General features: G+C 50.1%; 1 protein-coding gene across 2 annotated transcripts in view; it reads left to right on the top strand.

Annotated features, from left to right (window-relative positions):
• Positions 1–5,128: 5,128 nt before the first annotated feature.
• The window catches only part of DCHS1 (dachsous cadherin-related 1), a 35,234-nt gene continuing 17,534 nt past the window's right edge, over positions 5,129–22,828 (top strand). The window contains exons 1-3 of one of the 2 annotated variants that reach the window (XM_073882987.1): positions 5,129–5,346; positions 18,619–18,691; positions 19,084–20,994. In XM_073882987.1, coding sequence (XP_073739088.1) covers positions 18,683–18,691; positions 19,084–20,994 — 1,920 coding nt within the window. In that variant the 5' untranslated portion in view covers positions 5,129–5,346; positions 18,619–18,682. The remainder of the gene's footprint in view (positions 5,347–18,618; positions 18,692–19,083; positions 20,995–22,828) is intronic. The other variant, XM_025848434.2, reaches the window with a different exon arrangement.

Genomic DNA, 22,828 nt, shown 5'->3' on the forward strand with positions numbered 1-22,828 from the left:
TCCAGCTTCCCCAATACCATTTATTGAAGACACTATCCTTTCCTCATTGTATATTCTTTGTTGAAAATTAATTGACAATATACAAATGGGTTTATTTCTGGGCTCCTTATTCTGTCCATTGATCTATGTGCCTGTTTTCATGTCAATACCTTACTGTTTTGATTACTAAACTGTGTAGTATAGTTTGAATTCAGGAAGTGTCATGCTTCCAGGTTTGTTCTTCACTTCTCTTTTGATCACTGAGATCATCAGCTATACCCTAATTTCAAAATCTAATAGAAACCTGCCATACCTCATCTTATTGTGGTATTTTTACTCCATTGACAATTCTTATTCTTTTTTTAAAAAAAATATTTTATTTATTTATTTTTGAGAGAGAGGGAGCACATGAGCTGGGGGAAGGGGCAGAGGGAGAAGCAGACTCCCTGCTGAGCAGGGAGCCCAACACAGGACGCCATCCCAGGACCCTGGGATCACGACCTGAGCCCTTAAGGCAGACACTTAACCGACTGAACTGCCCAGGTGCCTGACAATTCTCATTCTTATAGCTGCTTCTTTCCTTGACTTGTATGATAATACACTGGACACTGCTCTCTTGTTCAATTCTTACCTTGTCTGTTGCTTCTTCCCAATCTTTTTTGTGAATCTTCTTCTGTTACCCACCCCTTAACAGACCCTCTTCTCACTACATTTTCTCCATAGGTGACAACATCCATTCTCATGGTTCCACATAACCACCCTTAGTCTGGTGGCTCTGAAATATTTATCTTCAGCTCAACAGTCTCTTCTGAGTTCCAAATTTTATATTCAACCACCTGCTATACATCTTCATTTGGCCATTTCACATATATCTTAAACTCATCATTTCCAAAACCAAATTCATTATTATCTTATCTCTCTCCTCACAAACCTGCTCTTCCTTTGTTTTCCCAACTTTACGAATAACATCACTACTATATGACTCAAGAACATGGAAAGCATCTTAGAATCTTCCTGTCACTACTCCTTCTAGTCAGTCTGTAATTTCTCTCATGTCTTACTCCTCTTTTCTAATCCTATTACCATTTAGTTTAGACTCTCATTACAGTATAAGCTAGGCAACTGAAACTAACTCCTATTTGGTCTCCTTCGATCCTCAGTATTACAGCCCTAATGAAGTTGATGTCACATAATTTAATCATTTCATTTCCTGTATTAAATAAAGCTTTCCATCCTCCATGATTTGGCCCCATTTACTTTTCCTGGTTTCTCCTTTCATACTAGCCCATATGCCCCACACTCCAGCTAACTCAGTCTGCTCAGGACCACCACCACTACCACCTATACACCAACCTCCATGATCAGAAACTATTTTCTTTCAGGCCGTTGTGATTTTGAACATGGTGCTGCTGTTTATTCTGCCCCAAAGTCTTTTCTCCAACCTCTCCATTTGCTATGCTTCTACTCATCCTACTCGATCCAGTTCCAGTATCATCTTTGTGACACCATTGGCGGACATCCCAACCCTGGGCTGGATGAGGAATCCCCTCTATGTCCACAATCCCATACTATCCTCTATCATTATACTCCCCAGTGCCAATTTGCAGATCTGTCTTCACAGCTTACTCTTTAGTCATATCTTAGCTATGTATCTGAAGTATAAAGCTGGCACATAGTGGGCACTTGTATGTGTCTTCCGTAGATAAAGGAAGCAAGGAATACATTTAGGTTCTCCCATTTGAAAAATTCTGGCCTCCTAAAATACCTGTCTACCCGCCCCTGCTATTGGTCTCTCTCCTTGCCTGCAGTCAAGCCTCTTTAAAGAGCAGGCTGTACTCCAAGTCCTCAGTCCCTCACCCCTCACTCATTCTTTTACTGAGTACTGACTAGTTTCAACCCCTACCACTCCACCTACCCCATTGTTCCCAAGGTCACCAGCAGCCTACCTCTGGCCAAGTCCAGTGGATACTTTTCAGTCCTTACTTCTCTAGCCTCCTCTGTGTCATTCAACCCTTATGACCACTCTCTGCTTTGTGACTTCTTTCTTGGTCTTTCCCTTGGCTTCGATGGCACCCCTTGCCTCCCTTTCTTCCTTCTCCCTGTCTGGCCTCTCCTCACCCCACTGTTCCTCCTCTTTTCAACCTTTAAGTGTTGGAGCTTCTCAGGATCTGTCCTAAACACCCTTCTCTTCCCAATGTACATGCTGCCCCTGAACAATCGTATTCACTCCCTTAACTTCTCTTACCATTTGTCACATTTACCAAATAAAGCAACCCAAACCTAAGGTGACACCTCATTTTCCCAATGAGGAAATCCAAAAAGCTTTTTGACCAACCTGAAAACTTATACCTTTAGGGATGAGTATGAAACAGTCAAAAGTCTATTTCTATTAGTTAATTTACTACACATATATTTTAAATTCATATATAAAATAAATATTGATTTATAAATTTTTCTTTTTTCTTTTTAAAAATTTATTTATTTGAGGGAGAGTTAGAGAGAGAGGGGGAGGGGGGGGGGGGGGGGAGCAGAGGGGCAGAGGCAGAGGGAGAAGCAAACTCCCCGCTGTGAGGGGGCCTGATGTGGGGCTTGATCCCAGGACCCTGGGATCATGAACTGAGCCAAAGGCAGACACTTAACTAACTGAGCCACCCAGGTGCCCCAAATTTGTTTTTTTCCATTCTCATAATTCAGTAAACCATCTTATGCATACTCGTAACATGCATCTCCAAAGCAGTGTCTTTCTTATTATAAGGGTAACTTTTAGCCATCTTACTCATTTTCTCAGAATTGATGACCTTTTCTCCAGTCCAAGTAAAGAGTTTGGAACAGGACACAGAACAATTTGAATCCACATTTGATTCAGTCACTGGAAACTTTATCCCAAGTCACAACGGCCATTTGCATCACACTAAGGCAGTTGGGTTTTGGCCTACATCCAGCAAGAGTATGTTCATGACCTCTAAAAATCACTTAATGTATTATTGCCTTTCAAAAATAATTTTAATTGTTAATTTTTTTATTGAAGTATAACATTCATACAGAAAAGGACACAAGGCATAAGTGTTCAGCTCAATAAATTTTCATAAGGTGAAACGTCCATATAGCATCACTAAGGTCAAGAAATAGAACACTTCCAGCACCCCAGAAGCCCCTCCCAAGTACTACTGTATTACTTTTTAAAGCAATCTTTAAAAAGCATATTTAGAGACATCCAACACATGCAGCTGTGAGGTCATACTACCAGGAATAGTTACCAAAGCCGTGTTAAATTTCTTTGACAATGGATTCTGTGGCAAGTGACCTACACGAGCATCCAAGATAGCATTGTTGAGGACATTTCAGGTTAATCCATCTCGCCCAAATGGTAAAAATAGCACTTATTGAGCACTTATTATGTGCCAGGTACATATAGTATTTTATATATATTAAATAATTTAATCCTTTAGCCCCATTTTATAGATGAGAAAACTGAGGCAGAGACAAGTTAGGTAGTTTTTCAAAAGCCACAAAGCTTGTAAATGGCAGAGTCTGGACCCCAAGCCAGGCAGTCTGGCTCCAGAGTCCACAAGCTTAGTCACCATACCATACTGCCCTATCCAGTGGTTTGTTGTTCAAAATAAATGAGAGCAAACCCTGTAATATGAGAGACTTTGTAAGAACTCAAATGTAAGGTTACTCCCTCTTTCTTGAGGGAAGATTTTGGAAAAAGAAAAAAGCAAAACCTCACCCTATATTCAAGCTTATACGGTATTTGCAGATGACTCCCAAATATTTATGCCCATCCCAGACCACTCTTCTAAGCTACAAACCTGCCTACCCAACAGGGGCTTCAAAGTCAGCAGCCCAAAGCAAAAGTCATCATCTTTCTATATAAACCCCCTGCAAGCTACTCCTGCTCCTTTTGTCTAGCACAGTAAAGTCACTACCATCCACCCAGCTGCCCAAGCCAGAAACCTGGATATTTTCAAGGATTCCAGCTTCTCCTTCACTGGTTCCCTTTCAAAATTACACCCCCTTCTGCTTTAACTGAAACTTTGTTTTCTTCTCCCAGAAGTTCCTGATTTCTTTGTACCATTTGTACACCTCTCAAATCCAAAACACCTTTTGGCTCAACCTACTCACAGTCAAAAGGACAGGAGGGAAAGGGCCCACACTCTTCCAGTTCTTTGATACTCTCCAGCTCTGTCTGATTTCACACCTTCCCATTTTCTCTCGCAAGTTGACTCTCAAGCCCCTTCCCCACTCCCTGCCCAACTTCCATCTCATTTTCCTTTTCTGGGGACGACACCCTGAGTTAGACCAGCAGCCGCAAATCTCCTCCTTCCAATACCTTCCTTCCAATCTCTAGCCTCCGATTTGGAATGAGAGAAGAGGGGAGGGAAAGAGGGCTAAGCAACGAGGAAGGGACAGGGATAGAGCCCGAGATAAACAGAAGCGACTAGGAGGGTATGGAGAGATTAAGATGGAAGAAGAGGATGGGGAAAGAGGAGGAGAGAGGACAGACGGGAGGCAGAAGGGAATGGGGAGAGGTGGGAGGAAAGGGGGGTGAGGAGGAAACGGGGAGAAAGGGCAGTGAGAAGGGGTTGCGGAGAGAGCAGAAGAGAAGAGCACAGAAGAGGATGGGGCGATGGGGAAGGAAGCCGGGTGTAAGAGAAGGGTTGAGAAAGGAGATGAGGAGAATCTGATAACAGAAAAGACGCAGGGGAGAGAGGACCGAGGGCAGGGGATGGGAAGAAGAGGGTGGAGAGGAAAGGATGAGAAGGGGATGGGGAGAAAGGGAGAGGAGATGGAGAGAAAGGGGTGGAAGGGAGAAGGGCTGGACAAGAGGGCGAACAGGACGGTGAGGGAGAAGAGGGGACGATGGGGGAACAGGGGCTGGGAAAGAAGACGGAAGAAGGGGACGTGGGAGAAGATGTCGAGATCGGGCTGGGAGGAGGGGGCCGGGCGAAGTGACCGAGAACGGGAACTTGAGGACCGCGCGGCGCTGGGGCCGGATCCGGCGCCGGGGACTGGGGCCGGGAAGTCGAGGGGCGGAGGGAGGACGGGCTGGAGGTGGGGGGGCCGCGGCGCGGAGCGCGGGTGGGGGCGGGGGCGGGGGCTCCGCGGGCGGAGGGGCGGGGGCTCGGGTTACCGCGCGGAGGGCGGGGGAGGGGAGGGGGGGGGGCGGGGGGCGGGGGAGAGACGGACCGACGGCCAGGGGCGCACGGACCGACGGCCGGCTGCCCGGAGCTGATCGCGGGCCCGGAGACAGCGGCGGCGGACGATGCGCGGCCCCAGGCCCCGCGCGGGCGGGCGCTGCCCGGGGGGCTGACCGCGGCCGGACGGCGCCCCAGGACCGGGCGAGGGAGCCCGCGCCGCGCGGAGGTCAGTGCCCGCGCCCGCCCGGCCCGTCCGGCCGCGCCCGCCCGGCCCGCTGGCCTCTCCCGGGCGGCGGCGGCGGCGGCGGCGGAGCCGGGGGCTTTGTTCTGAGCCGGAGACAATGGGGGAGGGGGGGCCTGGGCCTGCGGGACTAGGGCGAGCGTGAACGTGAGCGTGGGGGCAGGGCCTGGGGGTCTTTGTGTGCGTGTGTCATCGAGTCGGGTGTGCGGCAGCGTGAAAGTGTGAGGGGGGTGTGGGTGCGGGGTGCGGGCAGGGTGTGTGTGTGCTACTCCGAATGAGTGCATCGGAAGAGTGTGAGTCAGTGCGTGTCACTGGGAGGTTGTGTGTCCGTGTGTATCTGTCTGGTTGTGTGTGTATGTGCGTGTCACTCCGAGAGTGTGGGGGTCAGAATGAGTGTGTGTCATGGTGAGCAAGTCCCAGTGAGGGTGTGTGTGTGTGTGTGTGTGTGTTCTCTGCCTCTGTGGGAACCATGTGTCAGAATGTGGAGGATGGGTGTGTGACAGAGAGAAGTGAGAGAGAGACAAAGAAACTAAGGGGGAGAAGTAAAGGGAAACAGAGGAGATACAGGCAAAGCCTGAAGTGGAGGTGGGTCACCCAGACTGGTGCTCTGAGTTTGTGTCCATGACGCCTACACCAGAATCTTGTTCAGGGGACAGAGGGAGGTCACCACAGGCCTGGTCCCACGTGGAGGGGGTGGGGAGAGGGAGGTCTAGAAGCACAATGAACTCAGTGTGGCGTGGGTTGGGCCCGCAGCCATGGGGTCATAGGCCAGAAAAATATTGTTACTTATGTCAACTCCTCAAATACTCACAGGGGACATAGTCATAGCCCTACTCAACCCACAAGGGACACAGTCCTAGGAAACACACATCCACAAGAAATGCCTTCACGGCCATCACCCCCCCCCCCCCCCCCCGCCCCAGGAAGCAGAGCTAACAACACACACCTACAGAAGATGCTCTCAGGACAACACACACCCACTGCAGAATTGGTGCAGCCAACACATTCCCACAGGTTCATTGTCAAGGCCAACACATACCACAGGAGACACTATTACTGCCAGCACTTCCCTGCAGACACCGGCACAGCCATGCACATCCACTGCAGACGCTGGCACAGCCAACCCATCATCTAGGTTGTACTTCCTCACAGCTGCCTATACATAGCAGGGTACCCAGAGACCTGACACTAACAGGAGGCCGTGTTACAATCACCCTTACCACACACTTGCTTGTACAACCCACAGGAGACACACTTTCAGGTGACATGAATACACCAGGAGTGAGCTGTCCCAATTGGCTAAACAAGTTCTCATTAACTTATGGTGCTCACACCATTACTCCTTCTCATCCATAAACCTCCCAGGCTTAACCTCTTGTTCCCTGAAAACTGGAGACCTGGATCAGTCTTCCCCTCACCCTATATCCTGCCATGATGCTAAGTGTCCTTCTAATATCCCAGCCTCACAGTTTCTTGAGCTCCTTAGCTCCAGTTATGTTCTACTTCCCTCCCAGGACCACTTTGTAGAACTGGTCCATCTCTAAAGTTGTAAACTCTTCCATTCCACTCTGCCAGTAGCTTCCTATGTCCTTCCAGCTCTCAGATGCCCTCACTCCCATTACACTTATTCTTCAACCTCATAAGGACCTCTTGCCCTTGACATCTTTGCTTTCTCCTGATCTGCCCCTTTCTGGCTTTGTACTTTCCTTCCAGTTTACATACCCAGGACTGTCCCTTTAGACACTCCCTGGCCACTCTGTCCCATTGTCCTTGAACCCAACCACCATCCCACAAAGCTTCAACCCAAATTCTCAACCACACCAGGTGATGCTTCTATAAATTCCACCTTCAACTGGCTCTCCATAAATAAATAAATAAATAAAATTTTTTTCTATTTTCTTCATACCCCTTAACTTCACATCCCTCACCCCATTGTTTACAGCAGATTCAGTAGTCAAACCACTGGTTCATTCATTCAGTAAACCCATATTAATTACCTCCCCTGTGCCAGGCAGTGTGGTGGGTGCTGGCATTACAAGGGTGAATGAAATGGACATGGTCCTTGCCCTTAAATAGAGCTTACAGGCTATCAGGTGAGTGTTGTAACATGGCAGCACACAGCAAGGAAAGCTAAGCCAATGTAGGGGTGGGCCAGAAGAGGCTTTCTGGAGGAAATGATGTTTAAGCTTAAGCTTGACGGATAAATAAGGAGTCAGCAGAGGAGAGCTGGCGATGAGATGGACTGGGTGGGGAATATTCAAAGCCATGGAAGCAAGCATGGAAAAGTCCACTTGCAAAAAGCATTGTATATCTGAGAGAAAAAGCAACCCAGTGAGCCTGGCACTAATAGCATGATGTGAGGAGAGGTGAGAAAGTCTGGGAGAGGTGGACAGACAGTTAGTTAGATCATGCAGTTCTTGTAGGCCATAGGAAAAAGATTATCTAGTCCAAAAATAATGGAGAGTCACCTAATTATTTGAGGCTATAGTGTGATATGATCAGATCTGGTTTAGAACTACCAGTCTGACAGTGTGAAGACTGAAGGGCAGGCTCTGAAAAGGAGGATGGTTTGCTCTTGCAGGAAGCCAGGAGGAGAGAACCCTGGCCTGAACTGGAGTGGTGGCAGCAGAGAAGGAGAAAGTAGATGGTTTAAAGAGCTGTGTAGGCAGCGGGGTCAGCAGGGCTCAGTGGCAGAATGGATGTGGAGGTTGAAGGAAAGGGAGGCAGTAAGAGTAGATAAGCTGGTCTTACTCACTGAGAAAAGTGAGGCCATCCAGTTTGAATTCCCTTAGCTTCCTGCCTCCTTCCTCAAATTTTATCTGTATTCTCCTCAATCTTTTCTCCTTTCCTGTAATTATGAAGAGGTGTCTCTTCTATTTAAGACTACTTCATCCATCCCCTCCCGCCTCCATGGGGACCTGACTCAACTAATTATGCCGTGTCTTATCCATGTCTCCAGTTTCCCCCTTTATACCCCTTCCTCCTGTGAGCATACACAGAGCCTCCAGCCTCCCCTGCCTCCCTTAACTCAGTAATCCCCAATGAGCTAAACTAAGCTAAACTCATTGGAAATTACTGACCGCTTGGTGTGGTTGAGAATTTAGGTTGAGACTTTGTGGGATGGGTGGGCTCAAGAACAATGGGACAAAGAGTGGCCAAGGAGTGTCTGAAAAATGATCTCTCACTTTGCTTCACTGTGAAAGGGTCTTCTGCATGGAGCTGTTCCCACTTCCCCTTTCCTGCCCTTCCAGTATAATGGCTCTCCTAAGAGAAAGTGACTTCTCACCTGCCAAAACTAGAGGTTCTTTTCAAAAGTCCTCAACCGCTTGACCCCTTGGCATGGTCTGACATTGTTGATCATTCTTTTCCCTTTGAGCCACTCTTGTCTTATGGCTTCTGAGCCACGATTTTATTCTGTCCACGTTTAGTGAGCTCTCAAGTGCCAACCACACTGCTAGGTGATATGAACACTGTGAGAGAAGACACTATTCCTACCCTCGGGAAGTTTAAACCTCAGTGGAGGAGACAGGCAGATAAACAGATGATTACCATAGGATGGGGTCCGTGCATCTCTCTCCTCAGAGCTCCTCCTTACCCTTCCTTCCCACTCTGCTTTGAGGGCTCCTCTGGGGAGCCCCTAAATGTTACCATTCCTTAGGGTTCTGACTTGGATATTCTCATTTTCTCACTGTATACACTCCTCTAGATGATCCATCTCATTCATTTCCGGGGCTTTATCACCTGTACAGGCTGATGACTCCCAAACATCTACCTCTTCCAGACCTCTCTTCTGACCTCCAGACCTCCATATCTGCTTCCTACCTGATCTTTGCTGAATAGCTCACAAGCCCCTAAATGTCCAAACCTGAACTCATTCCTTCCTCCCCCAAACCACCATCTCTACTCAGTTATCAAGCTACACATCCAGAAATTAACTGCAGCCAATTCCTTCTCCACATGTCTTTTTCCAATCCAGAAAGTCACCGGAACCTGCTGGTCCTACCTCCTTTCCAGCTTTCTCTGGCATCCCATTCCCTTTGCTCCATGGCCCCCCTACAGCACTCACCTCACCGTCCTTCCACGTAAATTACTGCAAGAGTCTCCTAACTTGTCTCCCTAGACTTCTAGTCTTCCCTCTTCCAGTCCATTCTTTTCATTGCAGCAAGAGGGATCTCTCTAAAGTGCAAGTCTAGCCATGCATTCCCTGCTCAATATTCTGCAGTGTCTTTCCATTATCTTGGGTGAACTCTACTTTATTGAGGCTTAGGAGATCCCTCAGGATCTGACTCTCCAGCCTCATCAACTGTCTCATTTCCCTACCTTCCTCACATTGCAAGTTCTAGCCATACTGAATTCCTTGTAGTTCCTCAGAGGCACGGTATTCGTCCATGCTCTGGACCTTAGCTCATACTGCTCTCTACCCAGAAAAGCCCTTCACTCCCCTCTTCTTCTGGCTAGCCCCTTCCCATCCTCAGATCTAGTCTCAAACCCTGCCCTGCCTCTCAAACTCAGCATGCAGGCTTGAGACCCTCTTGTCTCGCTCTTGTCATTGTTCTGTATCTTGTTCTGTATCTTTGGGCTGGGGCCTCTCGATGGCAGGGTTACATATTATATTTGTCATGTCCCCAGGGGCCCTCCACATTCACATTCATGACAATGAACAAATGAATGAAGGATGCAAACTACCCTTCCTCATCCTGTGCCCTCCCCTCTGCCTTTTACCTGGGCTTCTCTGTTCCTGGATCCTCTTCCTTCCTTCTCTGTACTTTATTTCTCTTTCATTCAGTTTGGCAAATTATTTCAGGAGCACCAGAAGTTCGCAGATTCAAATATATTGCACCAGGTGCCTATTTGGGTTCCTGGAGGGAGAGGAAAATGAGGAAGCTGTGACCTGCCATGAGGCCACGAGGCCCTGTGGTGCCCACCATCCACTTCGCCCCACCAAACCCCCTTCCTGAGAGGTGCTGCCGGCTGCTCCTTCCTCCAACAGCCCCCCCACACAACCACTCTGGGCCCTCCCAAATCCTGGCACCCTTCATCCTGCCCCTCCCCGTATCAGGTTCCCAGACACTTGTGCCCTCTTCCTCTTCCCTGTCCAGCCTATCAGTGGCAACAGAAGCAAGACCGGACTGTCTGATGCCTTGCGACCTGCAAGCAAAAGCCCCTCCCAGGGGTTCAGGCTGTTGGATCCCATCTTCTTCCTGGCTTCCTGCTGCCTGCCCCATCTTTTGGCTCCAGGGCCCGTGTTTCCTGGGTAACCCTCTGACTTCCAAGAATTTTCAACTCCTGACACTTGGGAGGGGCTACTACTCAGTTCCTGTGTCCCCTGGTGAGAGAGCTCCTCCTCCCATCAGTCAGCCTGTAACCCCCAAGTGTGAGTCAGGATGCCCCTCTCTGTTCCCTTGGCACACCAGAATGTCCTTGTTTATGTTTCTCTCTAAGCTGCTCATAGAAGGAGCTGTTATCTATCAGAGGCCAGACGGGCACCACCGTTTTGGTTGGTGAGGAAGGAGGAGGAGAAGGAAAGGGAGGGAAGGAGGGGGGTGGAGGCTCCCCCTCTGACCTTCCAGCCACATCATCTGCCACCTGGGTGACCTTAGCTTCTCTGAGCTCCCCTTTCTTTTCGTCACAATGGAGGTAATATTAAGAGAGTTGTTTGAGAATTCAGAAAGAAAACAACTCTTAAGGATTCAACTCTTAACTTAGCTAATTTTACTTCCAACATCTCCGTCCCTCTACTGTGTTCTCCTGCCCCTCAACCTCTCGCTTCCCTACACTTGTTCTTCCCTCTTGGTATCTCTGGGTTGCTGCTGTATTCTCACCGCCTCTGCTTGCTCCAGCCTCGCCGCCTCCTCTGCAGCCCAGACTCTGATTGTCAGGGTCAGACCTTAGGAAGAGGCCCTTGCTGCCCATCACCACCACCCCTTGCTCCCTCACCCTGCCCTGCCTACGTGTGAACACCACAAAGGCAGGGACTCCCATCTGTCCAAGTCACTGCTTTATCTCTACTGCTTAGTATGATGGTTGGCCCATCTTCAGTAGATATTTGTTGAATAAATCGATTAATGAATCATTTCACATGCATGCCCTGAGTTTGCCTCTCCCCGTTTTCTCTTTGTCTCCTAGAGACCTCCAAGCATCCTCTGGTCCCTTCTCCTGTCTCACCACCTGGGCCCATTGCCCACCTGACCCTCTGCCTGGCCTGGCAGTATCCTCATCACTGATCTCCTCTAACCCACCTTGTGCATGTTGCCAGAGTTATTCTCCTATAGCAGAGTTCTGCTTGTTCTCCTTCCCGGTTGTGTTGCCTGGCCAGTGACATGACCCTTCATCAGAGCACTCCAAGCCTTCCAGCAGAGAAGCAATATAAGGTAACAATGCACTAGCTTTGGAGTCCATCAGAGCTGGGTCCCGCATTTCTCTGCCACCCGCTGAACCTCAAGTTTCCTCATCTGTGAACTAACACTTGTCTGAGGGTTATTTCGTGTGTCTGCCATACAACAACAGCAGCTGATCACTGTGTGCCAGGTGATGTGCTAAGTTTTTGGTAACATTCTTTCATTTAAAACTCTTGTCAACCATATAAAGTGGGCACTTTAATCCCCACATTACAGAGGAGGAAACTGAGAAAAGCTGAACAACTCACCTGGGGCTACACTGTAAGTGGCAACGTCAGAATTTGCACTGAAGTCGGCCTCACAGCAGAGCCCATCTTCTAATCACGCCTGTGCGCTTACAAAACAAGAACTGTGTGCCAGACACCATTCTAACCACAAACACAGTGTAGTAAGTACTATTATTGTCCCTATTTTATAAAGGAAGAACTAGAAGCATTGAGAAATTGAGTGGCTTGCCAGAGGTTACACAGCTAGAAAGTGTGAAGCTGGGCAAAACACATTTGGTTTGGCCAAGTCCACGTCTTCACCACTTCATCTGTCCTACCCCTAATGTGATATATTGCCTCCCTATTGTAGAAGTGCAGTGTGTATTGATCAATCACTCTATGCTGACGTCTGGTCTACGGTGAGTTGTTTAGTTGATTTATTCTCTGTTATTCCCCACTGCAGGACGCTTGCACCCTTCGGACTCTCCTGAAACTATTCTCCCCAGATCTCCAGCAAACTCCTTACTGCTAAAATCAGTGGACACTTCTCAGCCCTCATCCTATTTGAAGTCTCCGCAGCCTTGGACACTATCGATCCCTCCCTTCTTTGAAATATTTCCTCCCTTAACTTCTGTGATACTGCCTCCTCTTTTTTTTTTCTTTCTCCTCCAGGAGGAATAAAGGTCTCCTCAGTCTGCCCCTTAAATGTGACTCCTCCTCAGGGTACTATCCTAGACTCTCTTCTCCCTCTGCACATCCTAGCTGATGGGTCTCCATGCCCATGGTTTTCTGTTAACCCTGGATTTGTCCAAATCCCTATCTCCAACCCAGACCTCTCTTCTAAGCTCTAGACCTGCAAATCCAACTGTGCCTGGGACATTGCCACGTGGAGTTCCCAATGGGCACCTGAGAAATGGCTTCTCTCCTCTGTGGTGTCCTGATGGCACCACTTTGGTAACCAGGCCAAAACCGTGGAAGTCAATCTGGCGCTCGCATTCCACCACCCTTCCCGAAGGGTCAGTGGCCAGTGGCCAAAGCTCACCACTTTTATCTGTGTCTTCTTGATCCCACTGCTACTGACCTGGGCTGTCACAGAAAGCTCATACCTGGTCCCCCTCCTCCCATGGGTTCTCTTCTTCAGGCCTCCATTGTCTGGCTAGGATTCCCTCCCTTCGACTGCCCTATCATTTCTGCCTTTCTCCATCTCTCCCTTCTCCCTGCATCCCGGGCAGCATGAAGTGCATAGTCTTGGGATCAAACTGGGGCTGTGTTAACTCAGGAAAGTTGTTTCATGCTAAGCCTGTTTCCTCAGTGGAAGGCAGGACACCTTCCTCACAGGGTTAATGTGATTAAGTGAGATACTGTCTGTGAACTGCCTGGCGTAGAACCCAGCACACTGTGTTCAGGAAAGAGGCTTTCCCTCCACTCATATCTGTCCTTAGCCTCTCCCTGAAGTGGCTCCTGGGCACCAGGCCTCTGGAGGGATGCGGCCCTCCCATGGGTTGTCCAGGGATACCCTGGGAGGCCAGTTTGCCTTTCTTCTCCTCCCTCCCCCTCCCTCTCTTCTTCACTCTCCTCTCCTCTGCCCCCGGTACAGCTCTGCCTCCCGCCTCTGTTTACCTCCCTACACCTCTCTGGGCTAGCTGTGGCCGACTCTGACTTGGCTCCCCCCTCTGTAGTAACTGGCTTGTTCTCTCCTTTGCCCTCTGCCACACGTGCTCTCTCCTTTGTCACACTAGCTCACTCTCCCGCAGTCTTGCCCCCAGCCACCCCCACCAGCATTCTCAGGCTCTTCCTCTCCCCTTTATGCCTGGCCCTCCCTTTGCTTACCAAGGCTACCCTCTTCTTCTGCCACTTCTGCTCCAATCTGCCTTTCCAGTCCCCCCCCCCGACCACACACCCACCCTGTTGTCTTTCTGGTCCCTGCCCCTCCCTGGCCCTAGGACAGGAAGTTGAGGGAGGAGGCCTGGGCGGTGCCAGCTCCCCCAGCCTGCTTCCCTTCTGTACCTCCGCCACTCCTCTACTTCCTCCTGGAGCACCCCCTTCCCTTATGTTCCCCCTACTTCTCCTCCCCAACCCACCTCTCTTTCCTCTCCCATGCTCCCCCTGCTCCTGGGTCCTGTAGACACACAGGCTGTGGTGGGGTGGGGGGGAGGATTGACATCACATTGCAGGCCCCAATGAACAGCCTCGCCCCTCCCCCTCCTAATGAGAACCAGCTGTGGTTCCAGAGGCCCAGATGTGGGGCTAGAGGGGGAGAGCAGGATGGAGCCAGAGGACAGAGCAACAGGACCGGAACAGTGAGGGCATGCAGCAAGGCAGAACTGGGTGGGAGAGAAGTGACTGATCTGAAGGCAGAAAGAAGACAGGTCTGGGCAGGAGGCAGGTGGACAGCTGAGGCCAGATCTGGGGGGAAGGGACAGGACAGACCTGGAAAGGGAAAGAGACAGGAATAGGGAGGAGGAACAAGTGCTGGGGAAGAGGCTGTGAGAAGCATTGGACAGATGGGGAGATGGTGCTGAGAGGAGAGCTGGAGAGAGGATGAGACGGTCTCTGGAGAGAGTCTGGAGTACGAGTTTGGAACTAGAAGCCCTGGAGCAGGAAGTGATGAGGCACAGTCCAGACAGAGGCCCCAGGGACCGAAAGGTCACAGCTGCAGCCACAGAGCTGACCACGAGTGCCCCGGCAGCATGTGTGAGAGCATGCCTGTGTGTGGGTGGGTCTTCAAGTGTGTGCGCGCGTGCCTGCCACTGTCTGTGCACACGTGGAAGTTCATCTGTCTGTGTACGTGGGAGGGAGGGTGTATGTGAGTATGCCTGTGTGTATGTGTGCAGGAGGGTAACATGGGAAGGTGCCTGTCCACGTGAGGCCTGTGAGAAGGTTGTCCTTCTCTGTGCACAAAGCATGCGTGTGTGGATCTCTGTGTATGCCTGCATGTGTGTGTGGCAGGGCACAGGATCCATGGGAATGAATATCCCCATCTCTGTGTGTGAAAATACGCTTCTCTGTAAGGAGGGGTATCTACGTATGTGCACTGATTGCATATATGTTAAAGTAGCCCCTGCTCATGTATGTATGTGTGTTAACTGTGCCTGTCTGTATGTGAGTCTGTGCATCTGTGTATCTGGCTGTGGGTGGGTGTGTGACTTTCTGAGTATGCACCGATGTGTGTCCACTGTGAGACTGTACTGGGGGAGTTTGCATTGGAGAGGAACCCCGCTTGGGTGATGAGGAGGGCAGGGTCTACACAGGTTGGAGAAGGGGCATCTGTCTGGGCCTGAATCCCTTTTCTTCAAGGCTGCTCATTCACCTGAGCTTTTATCTCATACCATTCATATATCCTTTTGTTCAGAAAACGTATTGATCAGGTACCATACTCTGTGCTACACACAAAGGTGAATGAGATACAATCCTGGCCTTCATAGAGCTGACATTCTGTCTCTGGATGTGGAGACAGAGAACCTTAATACAGTAATAAATACATTGACCTCATTGTCCATTATCTTCTCTTCCCACCAACCATAACTGCTTGCTCTCTGTTGATTGATTAAATGAATAGGACCATCTCTAACCCCTTGACCCCTAACCCAGTCTCTAGGCCTACATCCCTGACCTGAGACCCTGGGCCATCCCCGGACACTCAGCCTCTCCCCGCACTGAGTCAGACCTATGTTCACTCCGACCTCCTTGTTCTGAACTCCTCTGACCTGTTTACCCCATGTGGCAGTTCCATGAGCTCCTCAGACTTGAGTCCCCAAGGACAGGGGTCTTAGTGCACACAGAGAACTCCAGAACTCTGAAGCCAGGATGAAGGGATCCATCTACCAGATGCTCAGCTCTAGGCTCTTTGCTTCCATTGTCTCTAATTCTCACAGAATCATATGGATTAGGAAAATAACTCAAACTCTAGAATCCCTGCTCTTTTTATTGCCTCACACAGGCGGGGGTTGGAAGTGTAAGCGAGAGGTCAGAACTCCCTTGGGAGGACAGGAAGTCCTAAAGCAGAGGTAATACATAAAACCCGAGGACACAGTTCTGTAGCCACAGGACTGACCACGGTGCCTCAGGGACACAGGCTCTCATTGTGTTTGTGTATGTCATCTGAGTTGGCATGTCCACAGACATTTCTATCTGTGTCAGCATGTGAGTGTGGTGGCGTAGAATTAAAAGGCTCTGAATATGCATTCAGCCCTGATGGCCTCTCACTCTGTGCTGGACAGAAACCAACTAAGACCCTGAACTTGCTGCCCTCAAGGGAGCTGCAATTCAGGGCTGCCGTGCAATTTATCGTCAGTGTGACCAACGGCAGTGGGAGCCCAGTAGAGGGTAGGAGGGGCTCTTGCAGGTGCGGGGAGAGAGATGTTGCAGAAAATTCCACAGGAGACAGGACATTTGAACCAGATCTTGAAGTCTGAGTGGAGATGGCCACTTGGAAAGGATGTTTAAAGGATATCTCAGGGTGAGAGAGTAGTACATACAGGGCAAGGAGTGGGAAGGAACTTGGGGATGGCTTTAGTGTTGGGATGCAGGGTGTGGTGGAAGACAGTAAAGGGGGGTTGCACCAGAGAGGCAGCAGGGCTCAGATCAGGAAGATATATTAAGGAAGCTGTACTTTATCTTTTGGGCTAGAAGTTTTACACCTAGTGTCCATGAACCCCCTGAAACTGCCAACACGGTTTGTGTGTATGTGTATCTGCAGAAAGGGACAGCAGTTTTCTGCTGTCAGTAATGGGGAACCCATGGAAGCCTCTCTTCAGGAGTGATTTGGTGAAATCTATGTGGATAGCTCTGGTCAGGTGGAGATGGGTCAGACGATCCAAGCCAGGAGGCAGGGGGAGCAGTTAGGGGCTATTGTAGGAATCAAAAGGAGAGAGTGTTCTCTCCTTTCCAGCACCCCTAGTGCTCAGACTGGGACAGTAGCAGTGCAAAGAGAGAGGAAAGGGCAGACTTGAGACTTGTCTCATTGAGATGGTCAGGTTTTGATAACTAACTGGAAATCAGACTGAAGAAAAGCAAGGGAGCAAGGAGAGCTTCTGAGTGGTGGTGCTGCTCACAGGATAGAGAATGGAGGAAGAAAATCAGCTTGAGGAGAGGGTTAGGGATATGTTGTTAAGGAAGTTCAGTATATAGCCGGCCATGTGTCTCCAGAGCTGGAGATGGACGGAAATTGGAAAGGCGTCAGCAATTGGACAGTGCATAAAAAATAACTGATGCAATTGAATTGAAGGCACAGGAATGGATAAGATCACCCAGGCAGAATAGGGAGGAGACTTGAAAAAGATGTGGCCCAGGATTGAGGCCTGAAGAGCACCAATTTTTAAGGGATGGGCAGAGGAAGAATTTGTGTAGGAAACTGAGGGGTAGACAGAGAAGTACAATGGAAGCAAGAAGTGGGATATCACCATGTGAAGCCAGGAGGAGTAGGCTCCAGAAAGCCAATGATCAGTGATCCAGTGTTCCAGAAAGATCCAGTAAGAGGAAGATAAGAAAAAAGTGTTCATTGGATGTAGAGCATGGAGATGATCGGAAGTCTAGTGAGAGCATTGTCACAGGAGGGGAAGCCTCATGGCATGGAGGGAGGAGGATGTGAGAAGGGAGAAACTGGGGGAAATGAACCAAGCTTTCAGAGCGGGCAACCTCTCCAATGATTCTGCTCTCCCGCCATTACTAAGGCCTTCATATGAGGCTTGAGGCCTCTTCCCTCTTGAACCTATGCAGTGTTTGAAACCCTGGCTCCCCTTGGCCTCAGAGGCACTGTCCCTCTCTGGGTTTCTTTTTGTCTCCCTCTCTGGCCAGTTAAGGATACCTTTCTCCAGTTGATGGTTAAGGCCAGAAATTTGCCCATTATCCTTGACTGCTCACAATCCCTTCAAGCTGTCATCAAACCCTGCCTATTCTACCTCCTAAGCCTCCTGCAGACCTATCCACTTCTCACCATTTTCATTGCTAACACTCATCCAAGTCACCATCAAAGCACCACCATCACCTGGACTCCCACAAGTGTATTATAGGGGCTGTCCTAAGATAACGGTCCCATGTGCATACCTTCTGTTTTCCAAAGGGCACCTATCTATAGTGATCATCACAAAATATAAGTCATATCATGGCACCTCTTCTTAAAATGCTTTTGTGACTTCCCTTACCCCTAGAAATAAATCCAACTCATCCATATGGCTTATGAGTCCCTGCCCCATTTCTATCCCCTTCCCCTAGCACTCTACACCTCTACACCTCACACACATTGTCCCTACCCACCCCCAAACACTCTCAGCCTTTTCTTCACTGTAGACCCTAAGCCTTCCCTCTGTCTGTTCCCTCTTCTGAATGTTCTCTCCTTTCCATAACCCCCTTTTCTGCCCACCACTGCCTAGCCAACACGTACTCATTAGGTAGATCCTGACTTGAAGGTCACGTCCTCAGAGAAGTTCTCTCTGACTCCCTGACTATGGCAAACCCCTCTTCTATATATGCCCTCAGAGCTGCTTGTACTTCTTAGAGCCCTTATCATACTTGTAATTACTTGTCCAATCCCTGGACTGTGACATCCCTGATGCCAGGGACTGTTTCCCTTTAGTCACTGATGTGTTCCCAATCCCTTGTTGAATGGAGAGGGAAATGGGGCTAAGGGAATACATATATATTCTTATATATAGGAATTCCTGTATATTCCTGTGCTGATAGAAAGCTCAAGAACATGATGGTTCAAGGTGAAGTTTGATGATTCAGGTGAGGTTACCAAAAGCACATGGTTATTGAGATATTAGTCCTGAATAAGAAGAAAAATGAGAAAGTATTGGCCATATTTTTAAGTCCAGACATGAAAGGAAGGGAGTCCAAGGGCATGAACAATAGGAAAAAACAATCTGCTGGGGGTAGGGTGTGGTTAGGGTGGGATGGGGACCTGCCAGGGAAAGACTGGAATGGGTCCTGAGGAGTTCTGAAGCAGGAGCTTCTTGGGTCTGAGATGGATATATGGCAGCACAAATGCCCTTATGGAGGGGCTGAACATGCTGGAGTCTTACTGTGGCTTAGATTCCAGTCTCCCTGGACCATTGATTCCACTCCCCTCCCCCCCCACCACCACCATCATGACATTTTTCCTTCTGCTTTTCTCCCAGGTCAGGGAGACTGAGCTGGAGCCAGGGCCCAAGCTGGACCTGATCCGAAGCCTGAGATCAAGCTGGGCCTGGAGCCTGGGCCAGAGCTGGAACCCAAGTCATAACTGGACTGCCCCTGTCATGCAGAAGGAGGCAGGCATTGCGCCTTCCTGCACTGGCATGCAGAGCTGCAGGCCCCTCCCCCTGCTACCGCTGCTGCTGCTGCTACTGCTAGGGGCCGGGGTGTCAGGTGCCTGGGGTCAGGCCGGGAGCTTGGACCTACAGATTGATGAGGAGCAGCCAGCAGGCACCCTGATTGGGGACATCAGTGCAGGGCTCCCTCCAGGCACGGCAGCGCCTCCCATGTACTTCATCTCCGCCCAAGAGGGCAGTGGGGTGGGCACAGACCTGGCCATCGATGAGCACAGCGGAGTTGTCCGTACAGCCCGCGTCTTGGACCGTGAGCGGCGAGATCGCTACCGATTCACTGCAGTCACTCCTGATGGTGCCACCGTAGAAGTGACTGTGCGAGTGGCTGACATCAATGACCATGCTCCGGCTTTCCCACAGGCTCGGGCTGCCCTGCAGATTCCCGAGCATACAGCTCTCGGTACCCGCTACCCGTTGGAGCCTGCTCGTGACGCAGATGCTGGCCGCCTAGGAACCCAGGGCTATGCGCTGTCTGGTGATGGGGCTGGAGAGACCTTCCAGCTGGAGACACGTCCTGGTCCAGATGGGGCTCCCGTGCCAGAACTGGTAGTTACTGGGGAGCTGGACCGAGAGAACCGCTCACACTACATGCTGCAACTGGAGGCCTACGACGGTGGTTCACCCCCGCGGAGGGCCCAGGCCCTGCTGGATGTGACATTGCTGGACATCAATGACCATGCCCCAGCTTTCAATCAGAGCCGCTATCACGCTGTGGTGTCTGAGAGCCTGGCCCCTGGCAGTCCTGTCTTGCAGGTGTACGCATCTGATGCCGATGCTGGTGCCAATGGAGCTGTGACCTATGAGATCAACCGGAGGCAGAGTGAGGGTGATGGGCCCTTCTCCATTGACGCACACACAGGACTGCTGCGGCTGGAGCGGCCACTGGACTTTGAGCAACGGCGGGTCCATGAACTGGTGGTGCAGGCGCGGGACGGTGGGGCTCACCCTGAGCTGGGCTCAGCCTTTGTGACTGTGAACGTGCGAGATGCCAACGACAATCAGCCCTCCATGACTGTCATCTTCCTGAGTGCAGATGGCTCCCCGCGAGTGTCCGAGGCTGCCCCACCTGGACAGCTTGTTGCTCGCATCTCTGTGTCAGACCCAGATGATGGTGACTTTGCTCATGTCAATGTTTCCCTAGAGGGTGGAGAGGGCCATTTTGCCCTCAGCACTCAGGACAGTGTCATTTACTTGGTGTGCGTGGCTCGGCAGCTGGATCGGGAGGAGCGGGATGCTTATAACTTGCGGGTTACTGCCACAGACTCAGGCTCACCCCCACTGCGGGCTGAGGCTACCTTTGTGCTACATGTCACTGATGTCAATGACAATGCGCCTACCTTTGACCGTCAGCTCTACAGACCTGAGCCCCTTCCTGAAGTTGCACTGCCTGGCAGCTTCGTGGTGCGAGTGATGGCCCGGGATCCTGACCAGGGCAGTAATGGTCAGGTCACCTATAGCCTGGCCCCTGGTGCCCACACCCGCTGGTTCTCCATCGACCCCACTTCAGGCATCATTACCACGGCTGCCTCGCTGGACTATGAATTGGAACCTCAGCCACAGCTGATTGTGGTGGCCACAGATGGGGGCTTGCCTCCTCTTGCCTCGTCTGCCACAGTCAGTGTGGCCCTGCAAGATGTGAATGATAATGAGCCCCAGTTCCAGAGAACTTTCTACAATGCCTCACTGCCTGAGGGCACCCAGCCTGGAACCTGCTTCCTGCAGGTGGGTAAGTCCTGCACACAGCGGGATGCTGCTGTGGGCAGGAGTGAATTAAAGGGTCACAGGGGACTTCAGAACAGAAACCAAGCCTTGCAGGTGTATCTGTTTATGGTGACTTATGTCAGAGGGTTTGATCCTATCCCATGAGCTCCAAAGTCTGTACAGAGGGTGAGGGCTCATGACAAGATGAGAAAGCAGGGTGCAAGAGGTGGGCCAGGTAAGGCAGTTGAGGGAATTAAGATTGGATCTAGAGGAAGAAGTGTCCTGTGGTGTCAAGAAGGGAGAGAGACTCTACAGAATCTCAAAGCTGTTCTGAAAGGCAGAGATGGAGATTCTCTGCACCCATGTGGCTCCTGCTCTCCAAGAGAGATGCCAGCATTTACGGAGCCTTCATCCATTGCTCGGCTCTGCTAGAAGAAACCCCCATCTCCCTCCATGGAGCTGAGCCTTGATGAGACATTTGTGCTCAGGTACAAGGATGAGAGATAATAACTATTAGTGAGATGCCATGTCCAGAGCAGGAAGGCCTCTCTGAGGAGGAGGTGGGAGCCCTGGACAGACTCTGGGAGCCACAGAGTGCCTGGAGGAGACAGAGGGGGCATGAAATTGAAGAGTCAGGCTGAGGTCAGATTACAGAAGTTCTTGGACACCAAGCTTTAAGGGGGTTAGGTCTTTACTTGGAAGGCAAAGGAGGTCACTGAACTTCTTTGAGCCAGAAAAGGGCATGATCAGATTGCCTCATTTTTGGTTTTGTTTTTTAAAGGCTATGTTTTTGAAAAGTTTTAGATTCACAGCAAAATTGAGTTGAGGACAAAGATTTCCCATATATCCCCTGTCCCCATTCATGTACGCCCCTCCCACATTATCAGCATCCCCACCAGAGTGGTTCATTTGTTTCAGCTGATAAAACTACATTGACACATAATCACCCCAAACCCCCAAAAATAGTTTACATTAGGGTTCACTCCTGATGTTGTACATTGTATAGGTTTGGACAAATGTATAATGGATATATATAATGACATGCATTATGGTATTATACAGAGTAGTTTCACCATCCTAAAAATCCTCTGTGCTCTACCTATTCATCCCTCCCTCCTTTCTACAGATTGTTTTTTGGGGAAGCTAACTTGCTTTAAGGGTGAAGGATGGATTAGATCAGTGGGTAAGTGATATATTCAAGAATTGACTTACCCACTATGAGCTTGGCACTGTGCCCGTCCCAGGGAACAAAGAAAGGACACGGTCTTGTTCCCAGGCAGGTCCCAGTCTAGACAAGGAGACACACCAGTAACTAGTGCTGCATCGGATGGCATATGAGGTGCTGTGGGAGTCCGGAGGAGGGCACCTTTGAAGAACCAATGAGACTTTGCCAAATGGATTATATAGAGTATATGGATGGGGATTCCAGGCCTTCAGACAGAGCTGCAGAACCCCATGATGTGTTCAGGTGACTGCATTGTTCAGATTGGCCTGAACTGTGCTGCTAAGAACTGCAGAGAGCTGAGACAAAATAGTAGAAACGGACCAGATTTACAAGCTGGTCTAGACATTGCCTAATATCCCCTCCAGAGGACAAAATCACTCCCAGTTGTGAACCACTGCTTTGTCTTAAAAATCACAGGGGGCTGGGGTGCCTGGGTGGCTCAGTCGGTTAAGCGTCTGTCGTCGGCTCTGGTCATGATCCAGGGTCCTGGGATCAAGCTCCACATTGGGCTCCCAACTCCGCGGGGAGCCTGCTTCTCTCTCCCACTCCCCTGCTTGTGCCCGCTCTCTCTCTCTTCTCTGTCAAATAAATAAATCTTTTTTTAAAAAAAGATAATTAAAAAAAATCACA

The sequence above is a fragment of the Callorhinus ursinus genome, unplaced genomic scaffold (assembly GCF_003265705.2).
Source record: "Callorhinus ursinus isolate GAN/ISIS: 27379988/994484 unplaced genomic scaffold, GSC_fseal_2.0 scaffold49, whole genome shotgun sequence".
Taxonomy (NCBI): domain Eukaryota; kingdom Metazoa; phylum Chordata; class Mammalia; order Carnivora; family Otariidae; genus Callorhinus; species Callorhinus ursinus.